This window comes from Hemibagrus wyckioides, linkage group LG29 (genome assembly GCF_019097595.1).
Source record: "Hemibagrus wyckioides isolate EC202008001 linkage group LG29, SWU_Hwy_1.0, whole genome shotgun sequence".
NCBI lineage: Eukaryota > Metazoa > Chordata > Actinopteri > Siluriformes > Bagridae > Hemibagrus > Hemibagrus wyckioides.
Window position 1 is genome coordinate 15,565,534 of NC_080738.1, and position 23,090 is coordinate 15,588,623.

The following is a 23,090-nucleotide window of genomic DNA, read 5'->3' on the forward strand; positions in this document are numbered from 1 at the left end:
CTCTGCGCGGTTTTTGTCAATTAAATGGTGCAATCAAACTAGAAAGAAAGAAGAAAATAAACGAATGAATGCAGATCGGCAACAGTGACAGAGGCCATGTTAATGACGAAGATCATGTTCATTATGCTGGAGTCTTATTGAGCTACATAAACAAAGTATGGTCAATCCCCCTAGTGGACAGTGTTGGTACTACAGGTTCACCGGAATACTAATGGATCCTGGTTCAGACTCCAGACACCAATTGTGTTCACATAGGCGTGAAATATTTTTCAGTGCCTATACACCTGTATTTTTATGTATAAAAATATAATTCTACACTATAATCAGATGAGAATCTAATCCTAATTATCCTAGAGGCGTAAATGTTGAAAATGGTGTAAATATATCACACTTGAGAGTACACATTTCTGGTGAATTTATCCTAACTCACTTTCTCAATTGTCTCTTTCATGGGTTATAAAAGTGGACAGTGTTTTGTTTTTCTTTATTCTAGACAAAAAAACACTGCGTTCATGATAAAGAAATCAGTAAACTCTATTTTAACTCCCTGCAAATTGAGCTTTAATGGTCTTCCTTGGGGGGGGGATATGAACCCTGATGCAGGCAAAACATATTTACAAACAGTAAGAAAGCATTTCTGTTTCAACTTCGATCATCACAGTTTTCCCGAGTTGAACTATTTAAGAAACAGATGTTTTATTTCTGTCACATAAAACGATGTTGCAGCAAGAAACCATGAGGGGTCAGTTCCATGTCTTACTGCAAACATACGTGGGAGCTTTTACGCCAAATTAAACTGCAAGGTGTGGCGGTGTATTACAAAAACAAAACAAGAAAAAAAAGTGTTAAAGAAAGATAAAATACAACGTTGAAGACTTTAAAATCTTTTTCTCTTAAGAATCTCAGGCTTCCAGTTGACCGGGTGGGATTCCTCTGTCTGAAACACAAATATAAAAATAATTATCAGCATAATAATATATTATAAATATAAAAATAAATATTTAAATATAATCTTTAAGTTTCCATGATAAAAATGCATCAGTATTTAAAACACATGATTTTTGTGTAGTATATAAAATAAACCTAATGCTAATTAAATAAAGCGCCGCCTCACCGCCGTGTCGTCCTCCTTATACACTTTGATGGTTTTGTCTGCCTCGGCTGTGATTAGGCGGCTCTCGGAGTGATCAAACACGCAGGAGAAAATCCCAGACTCGCTGTCCAGAGAGCCGGGCTGCACGGCCGCGTGGATCCGCTGGAAATTATACCCCGTCCTCCAGTCCCACAGGTGGATCGTACCATTATCGGCTGAACAGGGGCGAGGTGAAGGACAGACGGATGTTAAAAGATGTTATAAAGGATATTCTGAATTCCTGAGATCAAAAAAAGTGCAAACCTCCAGAAACGAGAACTCCATCTGAGTTCACTGCGAGAGTGTTAATGATGGCGTTGTGTCCTGACAGATTCTGGATAAAATTCCCATCCGGAAATTTCCACTGCTTGATGTTGTCTGGAGATCCCGAGGCGAACGTGTATCTGCATAAAGAGAAAGGAGTTACAGCACCTCGGGCACCTCAAAGCTGTCTGATGTTCATAACTGAATATTAATAACAGGATCACTAACATGTCGGGTTAAAGTAAGTAAGGACACTTACTGTCGCGGATGCAGCACCAGCGCTCGCACAGATTTCTTGTGATTGGTCAGCGTGGCTCTGGTCTTTCCGGCGATCAGATCCCACAGTCTGATGGTGGTGTCATGGCTTCCTGTAACACCACAGCAACACACACAAGACATTTAATAAGCATTAAAATCTCTCTGCATTTATACAGCTGAACACAGACACCTAAATGTACTAAGAGTGCAGTGTGTTTGGGTGTGTGTGTGTTCACCTGTGATTATCTGAGGTTCGGCACTCTGACACTTCACCGTGGCGACCGTGTTGGTGTGACCAGTCAGTGTGTGGGCGTTAGCCTTGGTCCTAATGTCCCAAACCTACAAAACACACAAACAACCTTCTATATTAAACTCCTTTTATAAGAATGTACACTTTCCCCTCATTTTAATAATTAATGACATGACAAATGTGTGTGTGTGTGAGAGAGAGACTCACTCTGGCTGTAGCGTCACGACTGCAGGTCACCAGAACATCAATGGTGGGATGGAGGTCCAGGTCGTAAACAGCACTCAGGTGACCGTGGTAGTGACGGATAACCTGCAGACACGAATAGAGGAGTTACATCAAGTGGGAGCAACAAAGTTTAAGGCTATTTATCTGGACATATCTACTGTGTGTGTGTACCTTGTTGTACTCCAGATCCCAGCACTTGACCTGTTTGTCCTCTCCACAGGAGAACAGATACGGGCTGCGTGAGCTCACAGCCACTCCTCTAACTGTACTAATGTGACCTGTTAGAGACAGCTTCAGCTTCCCACTCGCCAGATCCCAGATCTACACACACACACACACACACACAGAGACACAGAGAGACACACACACTCAAGCATGATACATCCTTTCCTGTTTAAACACTTTTACAACTTTGTAATGAGTTACAATCATGGAATAAATTCTAAACCCACAGTGTGATTTCATTACTTTTACCACTATTCAGAATCCACACCTTTATGGTCCTGTCTGCAGATCCAGTAACAAACCACTGGTTTCCAGGCTCCACTGCTAAACACCTGACCCAGCCCAGATGACCACTGATCACCTGTCACACACACAAGAAACACAGAACTGATGCACATCCAGCATTAACCAAAAAGGATTTAAGGAAATATTTTAAGAGTATCTTTTGTCAGACATGCAGAATAGTCCCTCCCTCCCTCTCACCCTCCCTCCCTCTCTCCCTCCCACCATCCCTCTCTCCCTCCCACCATCCCTCCCACCCTCCCTCCCTCTCTCCCTCCTTCCCCCCCTCCCTCTCACCCTCCCTCCCTCCCTTCCTCCTTCCCTCCCTCCCTCTCTCCTTCCTTCCCTCCCTCCCTCCCTCCCTCCCTCCCTCCCTCTCACCCTCCCTCCCTCTCACCCTCCCACCATCCCTCTCACCCTCCCTCCCTCCCTCTCACCCTCCCTCCCTCTCACCCTCCCTCCCTCTCACCCTCCCTCCCTCCCTCCCTCTCACCCTCCCTCCCTCCCTCCCTCCCTCCCTCTCACCCTCCCTCCCTCCCTCTCACCCTCTCACCCTCCCTCCCTCCCTCTCACCCTCCCTCCCTCCCTCTCACCCTCTCACCCTCCCTCCCTCCCTCTCACCCTCCCTCCCTCTCACCGTCCCTCCCTCCCACCCTCTCGCCCTCTCACCCTCCCTCTCTCCCTCCCTCCCTCCCTCTCACCCTCCCTCCCTCCCTCTCACCCTCCCTCCCTCCCTCCCTCTCACCCTCCCAGCCTCCCTCCCTCCCTCCCACCCTCCCTCCCTCTCACCCTCCCAGCCTCCCTCCCACCCTCCCTCCCTCCCTCCCTCTCACCCTCCCACCCTCCCTCCCTCCCTCCCTCCCTCCCTCCCTCTCACCCTCCCACCCTCCCTCCCTCCCTCTCACCCTCCCTCCCTCCCTCCCTCTCACCCTCCCTCCCTCCCTCCCTCTCACCCTCCCTCCCTCCCTCCCTCTCACCCTCCCACCCTCCCTCCCTCCCTCCCTCTCACCCTCCCTCCCTCCCTCTCACCCTCTCACCCTCCCTCCCTCCCTCTCACCCTCCCTCCCTCCCTCTCACCCTCCCTCCCACCTCCCTCCCTCTCACCCTCCCTCCCTCCCTCCCTCTCACCCTCCCTCCCTCTCACCCTCCCTCCCTCCCTCTCACCCTCCCTCCCTCCCTCCCTCTCACCCTCCCTCCCTCCCTCCCTCCCTCTCACCCTCCCTCCCTCCCTCCCTCCCTCTCACCCTCCCTCCCTCCCTCCCTCTCACCCTCCCTCCCTCCCTCCCTCCCTCTCACCCTCCCTCCCTCTCACCCTCCCTCCCTCTCACCCTCCCTCCCTCCCTCTCACCCTCCCTCCCTCTCACCCTCCCTCCCTCTCACCCTCCCTCCCTCCCTCTCACCCTCCCTCCCTCTCACCCTCCCTCCCTCCCTCCCTCTCACCCTCCCTCCCTCCCTCTCCCCCTCCCTCCCCCCCTCCCTCTCACCCTCCCTCCCTCTCACCCTCCCTCTCACCCTCCCTCCCTCCCTCCCTCTCACCCTCCCTCCCTCCCTCTCACTCACCCTCCCTCCCTCTCACCCTCCCTCCCTCCCTCGCTCACACCCTCCCTCCCTCCCTCCCTCACACCCTCCCTCCCTCACTCCCTCACTCCCTCGCTCACACCCTCCCTCCCTCCCTCCCTCCCACCCTCCCTCCCTCTCTCCCTCCCTCTCACCCTCCCTCCCTCCCTCTCACCCTCCATCCCTCCCTCCCTCCCTCTCACCCTCCATCCCTCCCTCCCTCCCTCTCACCCTCCCTCCCTCTCACCCTCCATCCCTCCCTCTCACCCTCCCCTCCTTACCCGGTAGAGTTTCCATGGTGGGTGCCACTGTGGTTTGGGCATTGTTGGAGCTTTGCGGGGGATCAGAGCTGAATTCTTTGTCCCTCCTGCTTCCATTAATGCCTGCACACAGACAGACAGAAGTCACATGAGCAGAGTATCATTTTGAAGAATCCTAGACATACAATATTGCCAAAAGTTTTGGGACACCCCTCCAAATGAACTCAGGTGATGTTTTTCAGGGGTTGATCTCGGCCCCTTAGTTCCAGTGAAAGGAACTCTTAATGCTTCAGCTTCATACCAAGACATTTTGGACAATTTCATGCTCTTTGTGGGAACAGTTTGGGGATGACCCCCTTCCTGTTCCAACATGACTGCACACCAGTGACCAAAGCAAGGTCCATAAAGACATGGATGAGTGAGTTTGGTGTGGAGGAACTTCACAGAGTCCTGACCTCAACCCCATAGAACACCTTTGGGATGAATTAGAGCGGAGACTGTGAGCCAGACCTTCTCATCCAACTTCAGTGTCTGACCTCACAAATGACCAAGCTTCTAGGGGAACTGTCAAAAATTCCCATAGACACACTCCTAAACCTTGTGGAAAGCCTTCACAGAAGAGTTGAAGCTGTTATAGCTGCAAAGGGCGGGACAACTCCATATTACATTCATGTGCAGGTAAAGGCAGATGTCCCAAAAGTTTTGACAATATAAGCATTATTTTACATTCATTTTGCCTGTGTACGTCTTGACTGAATAAATTACAATAATGTAGAAGTGAACACACTCTGCTCACTAGTGAGTGCTGTGGTGGATGGGATCGCTCTGCTGCCCCGGCGTGTCTGTGGATGTCTCCAACACTCGCTGCAGTTCGAGCCATGTCCTGCCTGCAACACACACACACACAATAGTACACCAAACTAGGCTTTCAAACCTACAGGGAGACTTTCTAGATGTCTGAGTATGTGTGTGAGAGTGGGTACCTTGCTTGAGACGGAGGCAGAGCCAGTGCCATGGAGTGAACTGCGGCTTCGCTGGGCATCTTCTGCAGCTGAGTGTCAGCCGTGAGGGCAACTCCTGAACATCGTTAGCACACTGAGTTAGGTTCATGCATGATATTACGCTGTAAGGCTTAGCCATCAGTTTCAGTGTTCAGGACCTACCTGGGGCAGATGGGTACGGGTGTGTTCCTGTGATGAGATACTCGGGATCACTCTCTGAGAAAATACAGAAAGAACGTTAACATTGTAACGCTAAATGCCAGCAATGTCACACAACAGTTAGAGAAAAACCTTAGAGACTTTCCAAACTTAACACATTTATGTTATGAGCAAAAACGATACAGTGCTGAATTATGGCAATGAGTGTAACTTAACTTAAAAATTTACATAATACATTTGTAAATTATTTTATTTAAACTACATGCAGCTTATCAGCACACAGACAATTTAATTCCATTTCAGAGTTTCACACAAATCTGATGATCAGTTAGCAGACAGTCAAGTCGTACTGTGCGTGCAGTATTTGTGCTCACCGGCTGACATGTAACCAGAGCTGTTGTACGGATCCAAGGCGTTTGGAGCCACTTTACTTTTCCCTTCTTTCAGGACTGGCATGTGCAACACCGGTCCATACTCCGTCCTCAGCTTAATGGACATCTTCAGCTTATGACTGCAAAACATTAGCACAAAACACACACACACACACACACACTTTTATCCAACCTGTTGTGTCCAAGCAGTCAGTTGATTGTGTGTGATAGTTTTGAACTGTGCAATTACAATAATTAAAATTCTGTGCAATAATCTAGCGCAATTGTTTGTTTGTTTTTGTGAAATTATTATTATTATATTTTGTATTTATATAGATTTCTTCTTCATATTTGCACATTTTTCTTTTTTTTCTTGCTGCTGTAACATGGAAATTTCCCCACTGTGGGATGAATAAAGGTTTATCTTCTCTTATGCATGAAGTCTTTATTATCTCCACACATACATTACAGCGCAGTTGGAAGTTGGGGTCAGAGCGCAGGAGCAGCTATGATACAGCACCCCTGGAGCAGAGAGGGCTAAGGGTTTGCTCAATTGCCCAACAGTGGAGCTTGCACCCCGATCCTCCGATCAATAACCCAGAGCCTTAACCACTTGATCATACTTACTCTATATGATTTCTTAAAATAAATCTGAATACGTGCGTCGTCTTTATTTGCTCAGCATGTAAACTGAATAAACCCACCTCTCCTCATCCAGAGAGACCTGCTTGGCGTGATCGGCTACGAACATGTCATGGCTTCGTTTCAGAGATCTGAAGACCAGCGTGTGCACAGAGTGCTTCTGCACCTCCTGAAGGTGAGGAAAAAAAGAAATGAAACAGACAAAGTGAGATTTCTAGACAGAAATCAGGCGGTAAGTTTATCGAGCATGTTAGAGAATCAGTTCTCTAATATTTAGAGGGATCTCAATATTTTTGACTGTCAAAGTCATGAAATAAACAACAAGGACAGAATTTGTTCTTCAGCACAGTACTCTATATGGTAATATCCATCACATCCTGCTGCTGGAACACGTCCACCTCATTCTAGGGGTCTTTATTATTATTATTATTATTATCATTATTATTATGAATGTGAAACGTGTTAGTAATGTCTTTTAGCCCAGCAGACTACCCAAAGGAGCACTTCCTGGAGTCTTAACCTACAGATAAATCAATACCAAGGTGTATTTATTTCTATTACGTCCTATGGAAAACTAATCCCGTCCAAATACAGCATCTGTTTGTTTGTGCACTAACAACCCTGTATCTAAATAAAATATGCACGAATACAGCAAAATGTGTAAGAAAGAAAGCACGCAGATATGTACATACTGTAAATGGTTAATTTATATTCTATATATGAATAAACAATACTCTTCTATCCTAGACTAGAAAACATTTCCAGCGCGTGCAGCGTTACTATTCTCCAACATGAACTTAGCATATTGAGCTAACCTGCTCTTATAACCTCAACAAAATCCCAATAACACGTTTTAAAATGGTAAGAAAACACACTCAGAACAAAGAAAAGGCCAAACCTCGGTCATGTTTGATGTTCCTCCTTGAACTCAGTAACTTTACTGAAAAAAATTAAAGAAAATCACACCACACTCAGAAAAACACAACACTCCGGAAGATTCCTTCCACTTCCGGTGCGCACACTGCGCTCTCTTCTTCTGCTGGTGACTCTCGTTCTCTATTCTCCGCCTAGTGTCTTGGAGTAAACACTGCAGGGTAGAGAGAACTGTTATAATAATAATACAAATAATAATAATAATAATAATACAAATAATAATAATAATAATAATAATACATTAATTACATAATAATACATTACTACATATTAAATAAAAATTTATTATTATCATTATTATTATTGTTGTTATTGTTGTTGTTGATAATTATAACAATAATAACAAAACAACAATATTATTATTGTTGTTGTTGTTGTTTCGTTGTTGATAAGATAAGATAAGATAAGATAACCCTTTATTCGTCCCACAGTGGGGAAATTTCCAATTGTTATTGTTGTTGTTGATAATTATAACAACAATAATAACAACAAAACAACAATATTATTATTATTATTGTTGTTGTGATAAGATAAACCTTTATTCGTCCCACAGTGGGGAAATTTCCAGTTGTTGTTGTTGTTGTTGTTATTGTTGTTGTTGTAATTGTTATTATTCTTGTTGTTTTGTTATTGTTGTTGCTGTGGTTGATGATGATGATAATAATAACAACAACAAAACAACAATGTTATTATTAATAATATTATTAATATTGTTATGATAAAATAAGATAAACCTTTATTCATGCCACAGTGGGGAAATTTCCAGTAGTTGTTATTATTATTATTATTATTATTATTATTATGTTTATAATAACAGCAACAAAACAACAATATTATTATTATTATTGGTATTATTATTCTATTATTATTATTGTTGTTGTTCATTATTATTGTTGTTGTTATGATGATGTTTTTATAGTTATTATTATTATGATGATGATTATTATTATTGTTACTCTAACACCCAACTCCACTTTTATTAGAACATGAAGTATGGGGAATTTGTATCCTGTAATGTACACTGTGGGGTACCAGGGATGTAGTGGATTTCCTACACAGTGTTTTCATCATTTAAAAATGACAAAATGTCCTAACTAGCACACTATTTACTCAATATGGTGTGATCTGGAGCTAATTCTCCTGCAAGATGTCCAGCTAGCTGCTCTAAAGAAGGATTTTCCTTTCTCATTTTTATGCATCATTTTTGTTCCTGCAGCAAACCGGAGACATTATAAACATTTTTGAGATTTTTAGCTTATTAAGGCTTCATGAGGAAACACGAATTATGTGTAGAAGGAAATATATTAAATAAAAATAAGATATTCCTGAGGTAAGTTAAGTAATGAATTTTTTACAAATACAACGAGGACACGGCCAGTACAAAACCTTTTTTTTTTATTTTTTATGGCCAAGTTTGCAAAACATCTAGAAAAATATACAACAAAAAGCTTAAATTTTGCACGAACAAAATCATGTTGAGGAAAAAATGGAACATAAAATATAAAAGAAAAGAACATTCACATTTTTTCCTCCGTCATCAATAAAACCACATTCTTGTTTGTCGTCGTCGTTTTCCTTATGCGGTGGGCGGAGCTTCAGGCCTGCTCGGTCAAGTGTCTGCGCAGTAGCCCGAGTCGTTGGAGAGTTGAGAGTTGGAGCTGCGGTTAGAGGCCGAGTTGTTCCAGATGTCCAGGTTCATGTGGGGGCCGAAGGGGTTGAAGCTGGAGAAGTGCTTAGGGGGAAGCGGCTCTGGAGTGAAGGGAGACACTGGAGAGACGGGCACGGAGCGCTCAGGCTGGAAGTGGCTTTGATACGGCTCGCTCTGAGGAGTCCAGATAGAGCCAAACAGACTGGAGGAGATCGGGGACAGACTCCGGGTGCCTGAGAAATACGGCTGAAAGAGAGAAAGAAAAAAAAATAAAATAAAATATAACTTCTAAGATCTTGGTAGCTATCTCTGAATAATTTCCTTCCTTTTTTTGACTACTGCAACATCTGTATTTAAATCAGATGCAAATAGGTGCAAACAAGATGCAAATAGGGTGAGATATAATGCTTAAGAAGGTGACCTACTGGTGACCTATGAGTCATTAAGAAAAGTTGAACATTCTGGAAGCTCACCTTGCTTCCCACACAGCTGGTCATGTCCCAAGAGGAAGTGACCTCGTGTGGTGTTTCCTCACTCCAGCCCGTCTGTGTCTGAGTTTCCCTGGATGGGAAGCTGTTCTGGTAATTTCCGTTCCCTTAAATGGACAAAACAAAGCATTATGAAATGTTCTGTTCCTGTTCTAATAGGAAGAGGAAGAGAGAGAGAGAGAGAGAGAGAGAGAGAGAGGGAGAGACTTTTACCTGATAGCATGTAGTTATTTGGGGGGCAGTAGGGATATGGGTTGCTACACTGACTGGCTGCATTATTCCACAAGAAACTTCTAGAAAGAGCACATAATAATATATTAATATAATAATAATATAATTCATTCGTACCATAACACAGGAGTGTGTGAGGTGTGTGTGTGTGCTGTACCCATTAAAGGGGTTGGAACTGGTGTTGTGGTTGGAGCTGGAGTTCTGGTTGTAGGTGCTGCGTGGTTCTGGCATGTTGTACCTGAACCCATTGGTCAGAGGAACGGATGGAGCGGACCATGTCTCCTCTGGCATGTACGCACCAACCGAGTCTGAGGACACAACATCAATCCATACTGGTTAAAGACTTCTGATTGGAGTTTACAAATCAGTATTAAACGTCATGTTTTTATTACATGGCTGGTGAAAATGTTTTGGGCAGCCTCTCACCTGAGCTTCTATCCACACCTGCAGCCACGTCGGCAAAGCTCTGAGACAGAGCAGGAGTTTCAGGATTCGTGTACAGATTGTTCATGCTGCAACACACACACACACACTATCAATAATGCCATATATTTTATATATTAGAGTGTAATGTGTGAGCAGGAGATTTCATACAAGGGTTTTGACTTGTAAATAAAGCCCTTAGGAATAAAGGTGTGTTTACAGGCTGGTTACCTTTGAGTTTTAAAGGTGCAGTTCACTGGTGGGTAACCTTCACGCTCAGTTGTGTACATGTTGTACTGCACGGGATCTCCTGAAATGAACACAATGTACAATTATGGTCCAGAACAGTGAGGAGACACACACATATATACACACACACACACACACACACACACACACTATGCAAGCTTATACAATGTTCCAGCACACATGTGTCTGTATTTATGACACATGTACTGAACAATCAGTGAACACTTTTGCAATCTCTCACTTAAACATTGTGACTACTGTATCGTAATTTCCTCATCTGAACCTTGTATACACAGACTCCATCACACACTGACTGCTTTCTATGCATAAAGGAAACAATTCAAACAAAAATAGCACAAAGAGGAGAATATATACCAAGGTCAAGTTCTCTTTGTGTATGGCTTTATTTTGTGTAACTGTCACTGTGTGTGTGTGTGTGTGTGTGTGTCTCTCACTCTGTCGTGCTCTGCTGGGGTCTTTCTCTCCCTCCACACTGCTCCAACTGCCCCATGATCCCCTGCTGGCTCGGACACTGCCCGAAGAGCTGCCAGAATCCGAGCCGGACTCCCATTGAAGCCGTCGCTCTGGGGCCTTCCGACGGGGTCTGGTCAAACCCACGCCTGAACACACACACACACACAGTTTAACTCACTGCACCTGCTCATAAGCAACATGAAATAAATCTGACGTGACAGAAAGCGATATACTCAGACTGCATGATGCTGAGTAAAGCGTTTCCTCACCGTTTTGTTTAAGAGGACTCTCCACTGCTGCTACTGTTTTGGGGATCTCCAGCTTCATGCTGGCCGAGTGGGTACGAGTTCGTGTTATGTTACGAGGTTCTCTGTATTCGGGTTCCCTCTCGATCTCTGTCATCATCATAGCTCCACTCTCTGGGAGCCTGTAGGTTCATCAATGACAAAAATAGGGTTACTAAGTAAGTGCTAAGCAAACACTTGAATCAAGCATTGAACTTGTATTTGTTTGAGAGTGAGGTATTTCTGAATGATATCGTACGTGTAGAAACTACGTGGCCTACAGGATACAGCGTGCGGAAATTTCTGAATTAAAAGTGAATGGAACAGAGTGAGATAATGACGCCTTCCAAGACGACAGCCTATTCAATTTTAACAAACAATAAAACCCTCTGTTTGTGACATAACTGAGAATAGACATGTTTCTATAAGCATACAATAATGGCTGCTGTTTCTTGCTGATATCAGGATGCTTTACTGGATTAGTGTCTGATTACCGATGGGAGTTGTGTGTGTGTATGTGAATCCACTCACCCTGGTACGGTATCGACAGGCTTCCTGCGGTTCTTTCCTGAGTTTTTCTTTGTTTTGGTGTTGAAAGTGGACACTGTGAGCTCGGAGTCTTTCTCCGCTCTCTTCTTCTGAGGACTGTCACTCTCTCTCGGCTAAACACGAGAGGATTGGGAACACGTGCTTTAGCCATCACAAAGTTTGTGACTATGTCTTTGCATAAGTGTACTGAGTTACAGGAATCTTATGTCTGTTTCATTTAAATACTTATTAAAAGCTTTGATACCTTAGATTTAACTGCATACCTCAATGTCTATGTTTTCCCTTTTTTCTTCATCTTTCCTACGGCTGCACTGGCTCTCCACCTGTCCATCCACATGAGGCTGAGGCATATGATTGGCTGTGATGCTTTCAGGAAATCCAGGAAGCGTTTCCATGGGAAACATATCTCCTGGCAACGTTTTTTCCTCCGTGATCTCTTCTTTCTGTTCCGTGTGAAGTACTGACTCAATTAAAGCATCGTCGTTATTGTTGTTATTACAGATTTCAGGGTCGGGGTCAAACATCTGTTCATCTCTTTCTTCGTCCATCGGAGGGGTAGAATTAGCATTAGCAGCATTAGAGTTAGCTGAAGAGCTGCTTTTGTATCTATAAAGGAATGAAACTCTTGTTTGTTTTTTCTGAGGCTGGGAGGAGCCTCCGGAGCTCTTCCTGGACGAGGTTTGGGAACGAGCCGTCCCGTTGGCTACGGCCGTGGAGCCCCGCCCTTTGCCTTTATCGGAAGGGTGGCTCGTGTCGGAGTAACTTTTGCAGCTGCCTTTTCCTTTACTGGTGGAGAAAATAAAGAAAATACACGCGTCACAGATGGGTATTCACCATCAGATTTACATTTTAACCCTCTTAACCCTTGCTGTGTTGCATACAGCTGTGTGTGTTGTGTCGGTGTGAAATAGTGATTTTGTTACAAATACCCACAATAACACACAATGTGGTGTGTGAGGAACATTGTGGCATTGTCATTGCTAACAGTATTTGTGTGTGTGTGTCTGTGTTAGAAACCCAGGTAGAAAGTGCTGGGTGTTACCTGGTGTTGCTGGGAGTGTTCTGGATGTTGTTATCGCGGGGGTTCGAGTTATGGTTGCTGCGTGGTGTTGGAGTGGAAAACTCTCTCAGGATGAACTGAGCCTGGTGGAAGGCCATGAGACACACTCCGGCTAAAGAGAAGCTAATCCAACAACACAGACGGAGAGAAACACATCATTACACACTGAAATATCCTGGACTTGTGTGTAGTAGGGTGTGTGTGCGTGTCTAACCAGGTGAAGACGAGCGTGACGACCCAGAAAGACTCCTCCCAGCTAGGCCCAGGGACGACCTGAGCGCACAGCGGCAGCATGTGGTGTGGCAGAGTGACATTCAGGGTGAAAGGGAAGGAAGAGCCACGCTCCGTTATTAACGTCAGATCTCTGATCACCCATGATGATGTGAAGTCTGGGGTGAACCTAAAACGTGAGAGAGATGAAGAGAAAGGAAAAAAATTGTTCATATATAAAAGATTCACCAACAGTGAGAAGTTGGGTGTCATATTATTATTAATTCTTTATTTATTCTTATACATTAAGCTTATTTTTGCAGTAAAGACTCAAAAACTCATATTACTCAGCTCGTTAGTACCAGAAGTAAAGACTACAAACATTTCTACATTAAAAACACTTCTATCAGAAATCCTGTGATGTTAGCAATTAGTTTTCCATAAATGAAACATAACTCCGGCCATTTTGGCACAAGTGTGGTTATCACTTTGGAAAATCGTGTGTAAACATACGCAATGGTGATCTCTGATGAGGAGTTGTAGTCGACGCGGAAGGACCGGCACTGCAGCACCTCGAAGCCGAAGCCCTGGCATTTATAGCCATTAATGTTCATGGACATGACGGTGAGAGGAAGCTCGCCTGCATTCTCCACTTTAAAACTCTTCTGGATGGCGAACAGGGGCTTGCTGAGGTGATTACGCAAACCTGAGACAAGACAGCAGATTCAGTAACAGCGTGTTGCACCGGGTGCTAACAGAGTTAATAAGCAGACTGATTATCCGAGAGCAGTGTGAGGGTCAGTCTCACCGTCTCTACACTCCATCAGAGTAGACTGAGGAACGTTAAAGCGCAGCGATGCCCCAGGACCGGGCAGTTTTCCCCCCACACGCAGGAGCTCCTTCGCACCAAATCCTTTAACCAAGACCAGGTCAAAGACTGTCAAGTTATTCCTGAAAAAAAGAAAAGGAGTAGCACATAAGCAGAAATTAAACTATATAGATACTAAAAACACCTGGATACCTGGATTTTAAATTCTAATAATGCACCTACATGCATTGGACATACCTGATGAGAAGAATGGAGGTGACAGGTTTGTGTTCAGTGGGCGTGTACGCTACAGACACGCTCCTCGTCTCCCACGGCTGCAGAACGATCCTCTGCACGCTGCCGCTTTGGTGAACCTCCTGAGATTAGATCAATACAAAAGAGTCTGATGATAAACTGGAAGCTATATGCTTCTCTTACTTATTAGCACCGAAGCAACTGAATACGTTACAACCATTTCATTTCTCAACAAAGTATTTCTCTTTAAATTTATACATATGACTGCCTGATAGATTGAAAGAAAAGAAAACTGCTACCTTCTGATCAGTCGGCAGAAGAGAAAACTCAGCTGTAGTGATGTTCACTGAGAGGGGACTGATGTTAAACCTGGAACATACACATTTAACGTAAATAAATAAATAAAACATATGGCATAGTTTAGTCAAATAACGCTTCAATGCGGAGTCTCCTGAGCAGAAAATGGGCGTGTCATCGCATACCACTTGGTGAGCAGATCTAACGCTTCAAGGGGAGCTGGATATGAGGAAAGGGTTCGGATCTCCACCGAAACCACAGAGGCAGTCGGGTTTTTAAGAGTGAAGTTTTTAATCTGCGGAAACAAAGAAAGATGAGAATCCTTCAGTAATTTCACAGACTGCTTAAAAAGTAGTGTGTGTGTCTGTATGTGTGTGTACCTTGCTCTCATTGACTGGTGTTGCTCCAAAATCTAGAGCAGTAGCACGTTCTGTGGGAATTCTGGGCCATCTACAAAAACACACACGAAACAAAGAAAAAGAGGGTGAATGATATTGTACAGAAATCAAACAACAAACTAGTGTGTGTATGTCTGCTTGTGTGTGTGTATGTGGTTTATATATATCATAATGTGTATGTGTATGGCTTGGCTGCTTATGTGTGTGTGTCTGTACCTGCAGGAGAGCTCTTTACTACGGTGCCAGCGGCTGCAGAGAGACGACGCCAGACTGCTATCTGTCTTCCACAAGGAAGAAAAGGATTCTGGGAGGAGAGACTGCTGCCACTCCAAACGCCCTGTCACACACACACACACAGAGTAAAGAGAGGTGTTTCTGTGAGCACACACACAAACAGCACTGTACATTTACGTGTACAAACTTGACTGTCATTGAAATTTCAGCAGATAAAACTACAACATCATAACTCACCTGTTCTGGAGAGGCGGAGTGGACAGAGCTGTTCACACTCACCACCGCCCTCAAATACCACCTCCCCCCTCTGAACAGAGAGAGAGAGAGATCAGTACCACTACCGCAGCATTATTCATAATATATAGTAATAAACACTGACCTTTGACCCTGTGGAGGAGGCATGGACACGCAGCTCCAGTGAAAAGCCCAGGCTGGTGCTAATTGTTAACACGGCAACCAGGTTGATGGGCAATGTTTTGTTGAGGAGGTGGAGTTTCAGCAATTTCCAGCAGCCAGAGGCCACGCCCACTGACTTGCTGACATTTACTATCTACAAAGGAATAAACAAAGACGAGATTTTATTTTAACACTGGAATTCATTTCAGATTCTAGGTGACCAATAGACATTTAGCGCATGCACTACTTAAAACCCGCCCCTAAAAATGCAGAAAAACAAATGAAATATTGTTGGAGTATTGAAGTAATGAAGTATTGTTAATTGTTGTTACCTTAAACAGCCGAGGCGATGGCTGGCTCAGGGAGACGTTGGTGATGGTGAAGCTCAGATGGAGAGGGTTAGTGAGCCACAATTCCACCTGATCTGCACTTTTTTGCTTCTGTACAAACTGAAACCAGCCAGAAGAGTCACTGAACCTACACAGAGAGAGAGAGAGAGAGAGAGAGACTTGAGCTTTAACAACATACAGGCAAAGCAACCTATCAGTCCTATCAGTGGCTTGTCAGAGAGAGAGACAGTCGCAGAAGACAATCACACAGACAGAGAGGAAGACAAACAGACGAATTAATACACAGACAAAGTCATAAACACACACCATGAGACAGACAGACTAACTACAAACTTGATAAATAAACATACAGACAGACAGGTTAGTAGATAGACAGATCCTTAAACAGACAGACAGTCAGCCAGACGCATGTCTCACCTCTGTGTATGCTGCAGCCAGGGAAACATGTTCACACTGATGTTACCCAACATCTGCACACTGATCTGACTGGTGCATTTTTTACTTTGGGACGATAAAGATCCTGAAGTAAACAAAAAATAAACAATAAACAAACAGCAGCACCCTGTCATGCTGACTCACATCCAGCCCCGAGTTTTCACTTCACTTGAGCATGGTAGTAATATGCATATGCAAAGTGCTGGAGCTGAAAATAAACCCCACGTGACCAGTTACTCGAATGATGTACAAGTGTGATGACATACGGGAATAATTAACCCAGAAATAGCTGTCAGAATCGTTGCGTTAGACCGGTAAAACCCAGTCTATTCAGCATTTAGAAATATGATGAAAATGGGAAAACCTCAGAGAGAATTAGAAAGCAACATCCATGTTTTTAACTGTCCCATTAAATAGAGAACGTTTGTGAGGAACTCACGTCTGCAGGACAGCGTGGCCACCTGTGTCAGGTTACTGGCCGACGCTTTTAATGGTGTGTGGCTGATTTCTACAGAGATGTCTGTCCTTGACAAGATCTGGATTTCCTGTAAAGATAAAGATAACACATCCCTATTAAGCTTCTGCTATTTTAATCATTTCCTGTAAATCGTTCTCTACCGTCACCTGGTTGACTCCTGCTTCCTGTTTCAGATCAGATGCTAAAGCCTCACATTTACATTGCGTCTACGGTTCAGCGTTAAATATACAAACACCCTTCTGATCCCAAGAGAAATGAGTGAATAAATATAATCATTATTACTTTGCACACCATGAATGACTCTTATAGTGTGACTGGAACCATTTTAAAACTACAGCTTTGAACTAAAATCAATTAACTAATTAATTAATTACAATTCAATAAATTGCAAATTGTGGATATTCCTCATTCGCATTCAAATAAATGTTTCTTATGTGCTACATGGTTATTTATTACTATCTATCATCCATGGCCAGGGGTCTGCTTTCTAGGTGGGAAGGGCACATGCTCGCTCTCTCTCTCGTCAATCACATTGACAATCAGGTGTATCTGTGAGCTCAAGCATGCAAGTGAAGGTCGATAGCGCTTTCCTTAGAGTGTGTTAGACAACTGTTTTTTGTTATGTACGTTTATATCTGATGCTACCATGATAAAAAAAATAAAAGCACTTCTGGAGTTTGGCTTGATATCAAACTGAATTGATAACTTTGCAATAATTAATTTATAGCTTATGTTAAGCTACATGTATTGTGTTATGAAACAACAAAATACAATAAAATGTCAAAGAATGATTTACAAAATGATTCAATCCTGTATTCAAGGTAAAACCCTTATTAACTTTTGCCTCATTACCAAACCATGCCCTCTTTAGTTATACACATACCTTGACAAAGAGCTGTTTGACCCCTGAGTTCAGCATGTACACTCCTATTTTTGGATCTGAGGGGGAGGGGAAATAGCAAAACCAACATTAACTTCCTAACAACATAAAATCGAAGACACAAATAACACTGCAACATGCCACATGAGGGCAGCACAGAGCTACACCATGCCTGAGAATGGTGCGAGTATCAGCGAGGGCCAATAACATTTTAAAACTACATTTTCTTTTCATAAAAATAAAGCAAGATCAGATCACAATGCATTCTGGGTGAGCTGAAAGGTAAAGTTATGTAGCGTTACAGAAATGCATCAGCCCTTTGAAAGAAGACCCAGAGTTTTGAATAAAGGAGAAATAAAAAGAGGAAGTGGTACAGGGTGTGTTTTAAGACGTGGGGCTGTGATTATACGTACATGCAACGCCCCCTGGTGGAGGCAGGACGTGCAGCACCATGATGTTCTCCAGCACGTACGGCTTGAGTTTATCAAGGTGAGCCGGCCTCTCACCTCTCTCAGACAGACTGATCTGCAGAGAGAGACGTCCGTCATCCTCCGCTCCAAAACATGAGCCCTTGGGGGAAAAAAGAGAGAGATTGATGTAAAAATATGCATATCAAATATACATAATAAAGCAAGAAAGAGACCAAACAACAAGAAAGACAGAAAGAGAGGGACTGTCTGGGAAAAAAATACAAATGCTGTTTCTGTTACAAGTTCTTTAACAAATGAAAAACAAATGTTTTTTTGTTTTTTTTTTTGGAGAAAAACCAGCTCCAAGTTTCCACTTGGGGGAGTCACACAAGTTCACAAAAGAACATGTGTTTCGGGGAATTTAAAAACCCTGCGTCTGCACAGCGTGCCACACATAAAGCTCTTCCTTTAAAAGAGGACAGAAGTTTAAGTACAGTTTTAGTAAAAACCTAACAGAAACAACAGCAGCTCCTGAACTCCCTCCTGCTGCAATAGTGATGCAGACTCGGAGCTTGAACTGTGTATAATGTGAGAATGTGTGGAACAGGGTGATGATCTAAAATGGGTGCAGGCAGATTAACACCAAGCTGAGACATTTATACATCATCTTACACCACATCAGTTTACTTAGGTTAAACTATTGTAAATGATTAACAGATCATGGTCACACACACACACATCTCCATCAAAAACACAATAAAAAGACTAAATGTTCACTAACACACACCAACACTGCCCATCAAACACCAACATTCACCCTCAAGCATCAACATTCCACATTTATAAACACTGCCATCCTGCAGCAAAGACCAAAACTCTCCATTATTAAAGATTCACAATCACCATCAAATAACAACACTCTACATTAACACTAACTTTCTCCTTTCATAGACAACACTCTCCACCAACCATCAAAATTCTCCATCCAACACCACCACTCTCCCTCAAACACACTGTCCATCAAACACCGATATTCTCCATCCAACACTCTCCATCCAACACCAACACTCTCCATCAAACAAACACCAACACTCTCCCTCAAACACACTGTCCATCAAACACCGATATTCTCCATCCAACACTCTCCATCCAGCACCAACACTCTCCATCAAACACCAACACTCTCCATCAAACACACTGTCCATCAAACACCGATATTCTCCATCCAACACTCTCCGTCCAACACCAACACTCTCCATCCAACACTCTCCATCCAACACCAACACTCTCCATCCAACACCAACACTCTCCATCAAACACTCTCCATCAAACACCAACACTCTCCACCCAGCACCAACACTCTCCTTCCAGCACCAACACTCTCCTTCCAGCACCAACACTCTCCTTCCAGCACCAACACTCTCCATCCAGCACCAACACTCTCCTTCCAGCACCAACACTCTCCTTCCAGCACCAACACTCTCCATCAAACACCAACACTCTCCATCAAACACCAACACTCTCCATCCAGCACCAACACTCTCCATCCAACACCAACACTCTCCATCCAGCACCAACACTCTCCATCAAACACCAACGCTTCCCATGAAACAAACACCAACACTCTCCATCCAACACCAACACTCTCCATCCAGCACCAACACTCTCCTTCCAGCACCAACACTCTCCTTCCAGCACCAACACTCTCCTTCCAGCACCAACACTCTCCTTCCAGCACCAACGCTTCCCATGAAACAAACACCAACACTCTCCTTCCAGCACCAACACTCTCCATCAAACACCAACGCTTCCCATGAAACAAACACCAACACTCTCCTTCCAACACCAACACTCTCCTTCCAGCACCAACACTCTCCATCAAACACCAACGCTTCCCATGAAACAAACACCAACACTCTCCTTCCAGCACCAACACTCTCCATCCAGCACCAACACTCTCCAAACACCAACACTTCCCATGAAACAAACACCAACACTCTCCATCTAACACCAACACACTCCATCAAATACCAACACTCTCCATCAAACACCAACACTCTCCATCCAGCACCAACACTCTCCATCCAGCACCAACACTCTCCATCCAGCACCAACACTCTCCATCCAGCACCAACACTCTCCATCCAGCACCAACACTCTCCATCCAGCACCAACACTCTGCATCAAACAAACACCAACACTCTCCATCAAACAAACACCAACACTCTCCATCAAACAAACACCAACACTCTCCATCCAGCACCAACACTCTCCATCAAACAAACAGCAACATTCTTCATTATTAAACACCATTTTAAACATTCAAACATTAATGTTCTCCTTTAAACACTAACAGTCACCATTAAACACTTATGTCTAGCATGAAATGGTGTACCTCATAATAGCTATTCATGGTGTATTCAGGGAGGTGGATAGGATGATAACTACAAATTAAGTTGACAATAATGTGTGTGACTGAGGTTTGAGATTTGTGTATGAGGTGTGTGAGGTGTGTATAAGGTGTGTGTGGTCAATATCAGGGGTGTGTGTGTGTGTGTGTGGTACCTGTGGATGAGTATAGAGTGCTTTGGGAAGACTGCAGTCCAACAGCAGTCCCAGGATGGTAATATTTAAAGCATTTTCCTGTGAAGAAAATAAATTAATATTTACCACAATAAAATAAATAAACAAACAAACAAACAAATAAATAAATAAACATTTAAAAAAATACAATTTAATAGACAAAGTACAAAGTTTTAACATCATACCAGCTGCTTCCATTGTGACTAAATTTATTTCTTTTATTTATTCTTTTTTTTTTTTTAAATGCTTTTAAATACTGAAAAAATGAGATCTTTATATTCACGGTATTACTGAAAAACATACTGCAACATCATTTCTCATGATATTGTTATTATATCTTCCTATATGTACCACAGCCTTTATTAACAGGGATTTCAAGCAAAACTGAGCAAAACAAATAAACAATTCTTCCGGAAATACAGCAGCATGCTAAAGATGACTAATAAATAAACATGAGCATGTAAAACAGGCAGATAAAAAGCCACATTCACAGTGCAATGTGTGTGTGTGTGTGTATGCACGCATGTGTGTGTGAGGTCAGATATCTGGTTTACAGAGAGAAAGCCAGTAACTGACATTTTGAAACTGCATCTAGCTTCCTGTGGTGCAGGGAAACATGCAGCCCTGCATCACACCAGCGTTTACTTTTAAAACTGAGCTGTGAGAATGGGCGGAGTTTGTGTGTTTGTGTGTGTGTGTGTATATGAGGAACAGGAAATAGGACATTTATGGTTACATTCATATAGACTTCTGTGCATTTACAAGTCTATTGCACGTTGCACAGAAGCTCAAGATGTGTATGTGTGCGTGTGTGTGTGGCTGGTGCTGACCATGAGGTGGCAGATTTGCATGAACCCTACCTGAGTTTGTGTGAGTTTAATGCTTTGTATATGTGGAAATATGAGAACGCTGTCTTTCCTCGGCACGTCTTTTACAGAGCCAGCGTTAACACCGACGCCGAAAACCTGACGCACACACACACACACATTCAAAAACAAAGACCTCCATCAGAAGAGCGTTCACACACTGCCACCTTAATGTACAGTTTATTCCTACGTGCTGTGAGCTGATAGAGGTGCGTCGATAAACCAGTACGATGATGGAGCGTGAAATTCTAAAATAATAAACTGAAGATGCGAGTTCTTTAATAAAATGTGACTTTAAAGGCAATGAATGATCCTGTTAAAGCATGGGGTGCATGTAAAAACAAATAATAATAAAATATAATAAAAATAAAAAGCAGCACACAGAATTAATAGTGATAATAGTTGTAGTTTGAATATAATGTTAATTATTAATTCTTAAGAAACTACTTTTAAACACTATAAAATAATATAAAATTTAAAAGTAAATATTTGAGAGGATAGAAAAAACTGCAATACAAAAAAAAAATAAAAAAAAATAAATAAATAATTTAAAATAAAAGTTTTAGCATTGTTCCTGTTTAAGTAACTGCTGAAAACTGGCTTATGATTTAATAAAATGTATATTTATTTATTTATATTCTATTTAATTAATTGCTTATAGTGGATAATAAAGTGTGAAAATTTGCTTAACTATGTCTAATAGCTGTAATCTGAACGAATAACAGAAATATAGGAGAGCGATTTAAGCTCTGTTTTAAAAATCTCAGAGTATATTTTGTTGATGTAAAGCAACAAAGGACAACGTTTACTGTCTCTATTTCAGATCGGATGCTGAGTTTACCTGGTATGTTATTACCCCGTGGGTTGACGTGTTAATAAATAACGAATTTGCTACACTGCCCTCCTCTCTTGGGAGGAAAATGAGTTTAAAAGATGTCTTCCCTCTGGGTGGGATCACCTGGAACACAACAGAGAGGGAAAAAACACATTCAATAATTATTCAGAATTTTTTCTTCTATCTAACTTTTGATTTCTTTGTTTTTATGCTAGATGTACTACCCTGGAAAAATGATTTCCTGGTCAGCAAGGAGGTCAGAATTATAGCAAAAAAAACAAACAAAAACAAAACAATGCCATGGCAACACTAACAGGACAAAAGCTAAACTGAAGGAGGGGCTTAATCTCAGGATGAAACTGATTACTGATGTTTACAGGATATATAAATGCCTGCGATATTAAAGCATCTTGGGTCTGAGCGTAACTACATGATTCTATAATTTTGATTAGATTGGAGCTGAGCGTATTGTTGATAGCTTCCTGCTCATGAAACTGATGAGGTTTCGCTCAGTTCCGCTCTGAGGTTTCAGTCTGCCACGTCTGCCACAAAGCCATCGGTTTAACCGGCAATGGGGAAAAAAATCTGCTCATTAATTGAATCCTGATAACCATTAGGTGACGATAAATGTGGGAAAATATGTTCGGTATAAGGTTTAGACACTATACTCAACTTACCAGACACTGGGGG

At 42.9% G+C, this 23,090-nt stretch overlaps 2 protein-coding genes across 4 annotated transcripts in view; both read right to left on the reverse strand.

Moving 5' to 3' along the window:
• Positions 1-876: 876 nt before the first annotated feature.
• On the reverse strand, positions 877-7,683 carry plrg1 (pleiotropic regulator 1). Of its 2 annotated transcripts, none has more exons than XM_058385224.1 (15): positions 7,525-7,683; positions 6,689-6,795; positions 5,988-6,124; positions 5,617-5,670; positions 5,437-5,530; positions 5,250-5,340; positions 4,475-4,576; positions 2,623-2,715; positions 2,301-2,450; positions 2,112-2,213; positions 1,891-1,993; positions 1,656-1,764; positions 1,397-1,536; positions 1,115-1,308; positions 877-937 (listed from the first exon to the last, which is right to left on the reverse strand). In XM_058385224.1, exons 1-15 carry the CDS (start codon positions 7,531-7,533, stop codon positions 878-880), a joined length of 1,545 nt encoding a protein of 514 aa, XP_058241207.1. In that variant the 5' UTR covers positions 7,534-7,683; the 3' UTR covers position 877. The 2 variants fall into 2 exon arrangements, with proteins under 2 accessions (XP_058241207.1, XP_058241206.1); XM_058385223.1 differs by having other exon boundaries at positions 5,241-5,340.
• Positions 7,684-8,937: 1,254 nt separating this feature from the next.
• tmem131l (transmembrane 131 like) overlaps positions 8,938-23,090 on the reverse strand; it is a 32,531-nt gene continuing 18,378 nt past the window's right edge. Inside the window, exons 6-34 of one of the 2 annotated variants that reach the window (XM_058384585.1) lie at positions 22,407-22,523; positions 21,560-21,664; positions 20,682-20,759; positions 18,120-18,276; positions 17,710-17,765; positions 16,788-16,893; positions 16,331-16,433; positions 15,896-16,040; positions 15,547-15,717; positions 15,405-15,474; positions 15,150-15,270; positions 14,916-14,985; positions 14,721-14,830; positions 14,538-14,607; positions 14,242-14,360; positions 13,984-14,126; positions 13,689-13,881; positions 13,180-13,365; positions 12,948-13,088; positions 12,169-12,691; positions 11,888-12,018; positions 11,342-11,499; positions 11,054-11,218; positions 10,581-10,659; positions 10,353-10,438; positions 10,084-10,234; positions 9,909-9,985; positions 9,681-9,802; positions 8,938-9,453 (exon numbers count right to left, since the gene is read on the reverse strand). In XM_058384585.1, coding sequence (XP_058240568.1) covers positions 9,169-9,453; positions 9,681-9,802; positions 9,909-9,985; positions 10,084-10,234; positions 10,353-10,438; positions 10,581-10,659; positions 11,054-11,218; positions 11,342-11,499; positions 11,888-12,018; positions 12,169-12,691; positions 12,948-13,088; positions 13,180-13,365; positions 13,689-13,881; positions 13,984-14,126; positions 14,242-14,360; positions 14,538-14,607; positions 14,721-14,830; positions 14,916-14,985; positions 15,150-15,270; positions 15,405-15,474; positions 15,547-15,717; positions 15,896-16,040; positions 16,331-16,433; positions 16,788-16,893; positions 17,710-17,765; positions 18,120-18,276; positions 20,682-20,759; positions 21,560-21,664; positions 22,407-22,523 — 4,038 coding nt within the window. In that variant the 3' untranslated portion in view covers positions 8,938-9,168. Of the gene's footprint in view, positions 9,454-9,680; positions 9,803-9,908; positions 9,989-10,083; positions 10,235-10,352; positions 10,439-10,580; positions 10,660-11,053; positions 11,219-11,341; positions 11,500-11,887; positions 12,019-12,168; positions 12,692-12,947; positions 13,089-13,179; positions 13,366-13,688; positions 13,882-13,983; positions 14,127-14,241; positions 14,361-14,537; positions 14,608-14,720; positions 14,831-14,915; positions 14,986-15,149; positions 15,271-15,404; positions 15,475-15,546; positions 15,718-15,895; positions 16,041-16,330; positions 16,434-16,787; positions 16,894-17,709; positions 17,766-18,119; positions 18,277-20,681; positions 20,760-21,559; positions 21,665-22,406; positions 22,524-23,090 lie in introns of both variants that reach the window. The other variant, XM_058384584.1, reaches the window with a different exon arrangement.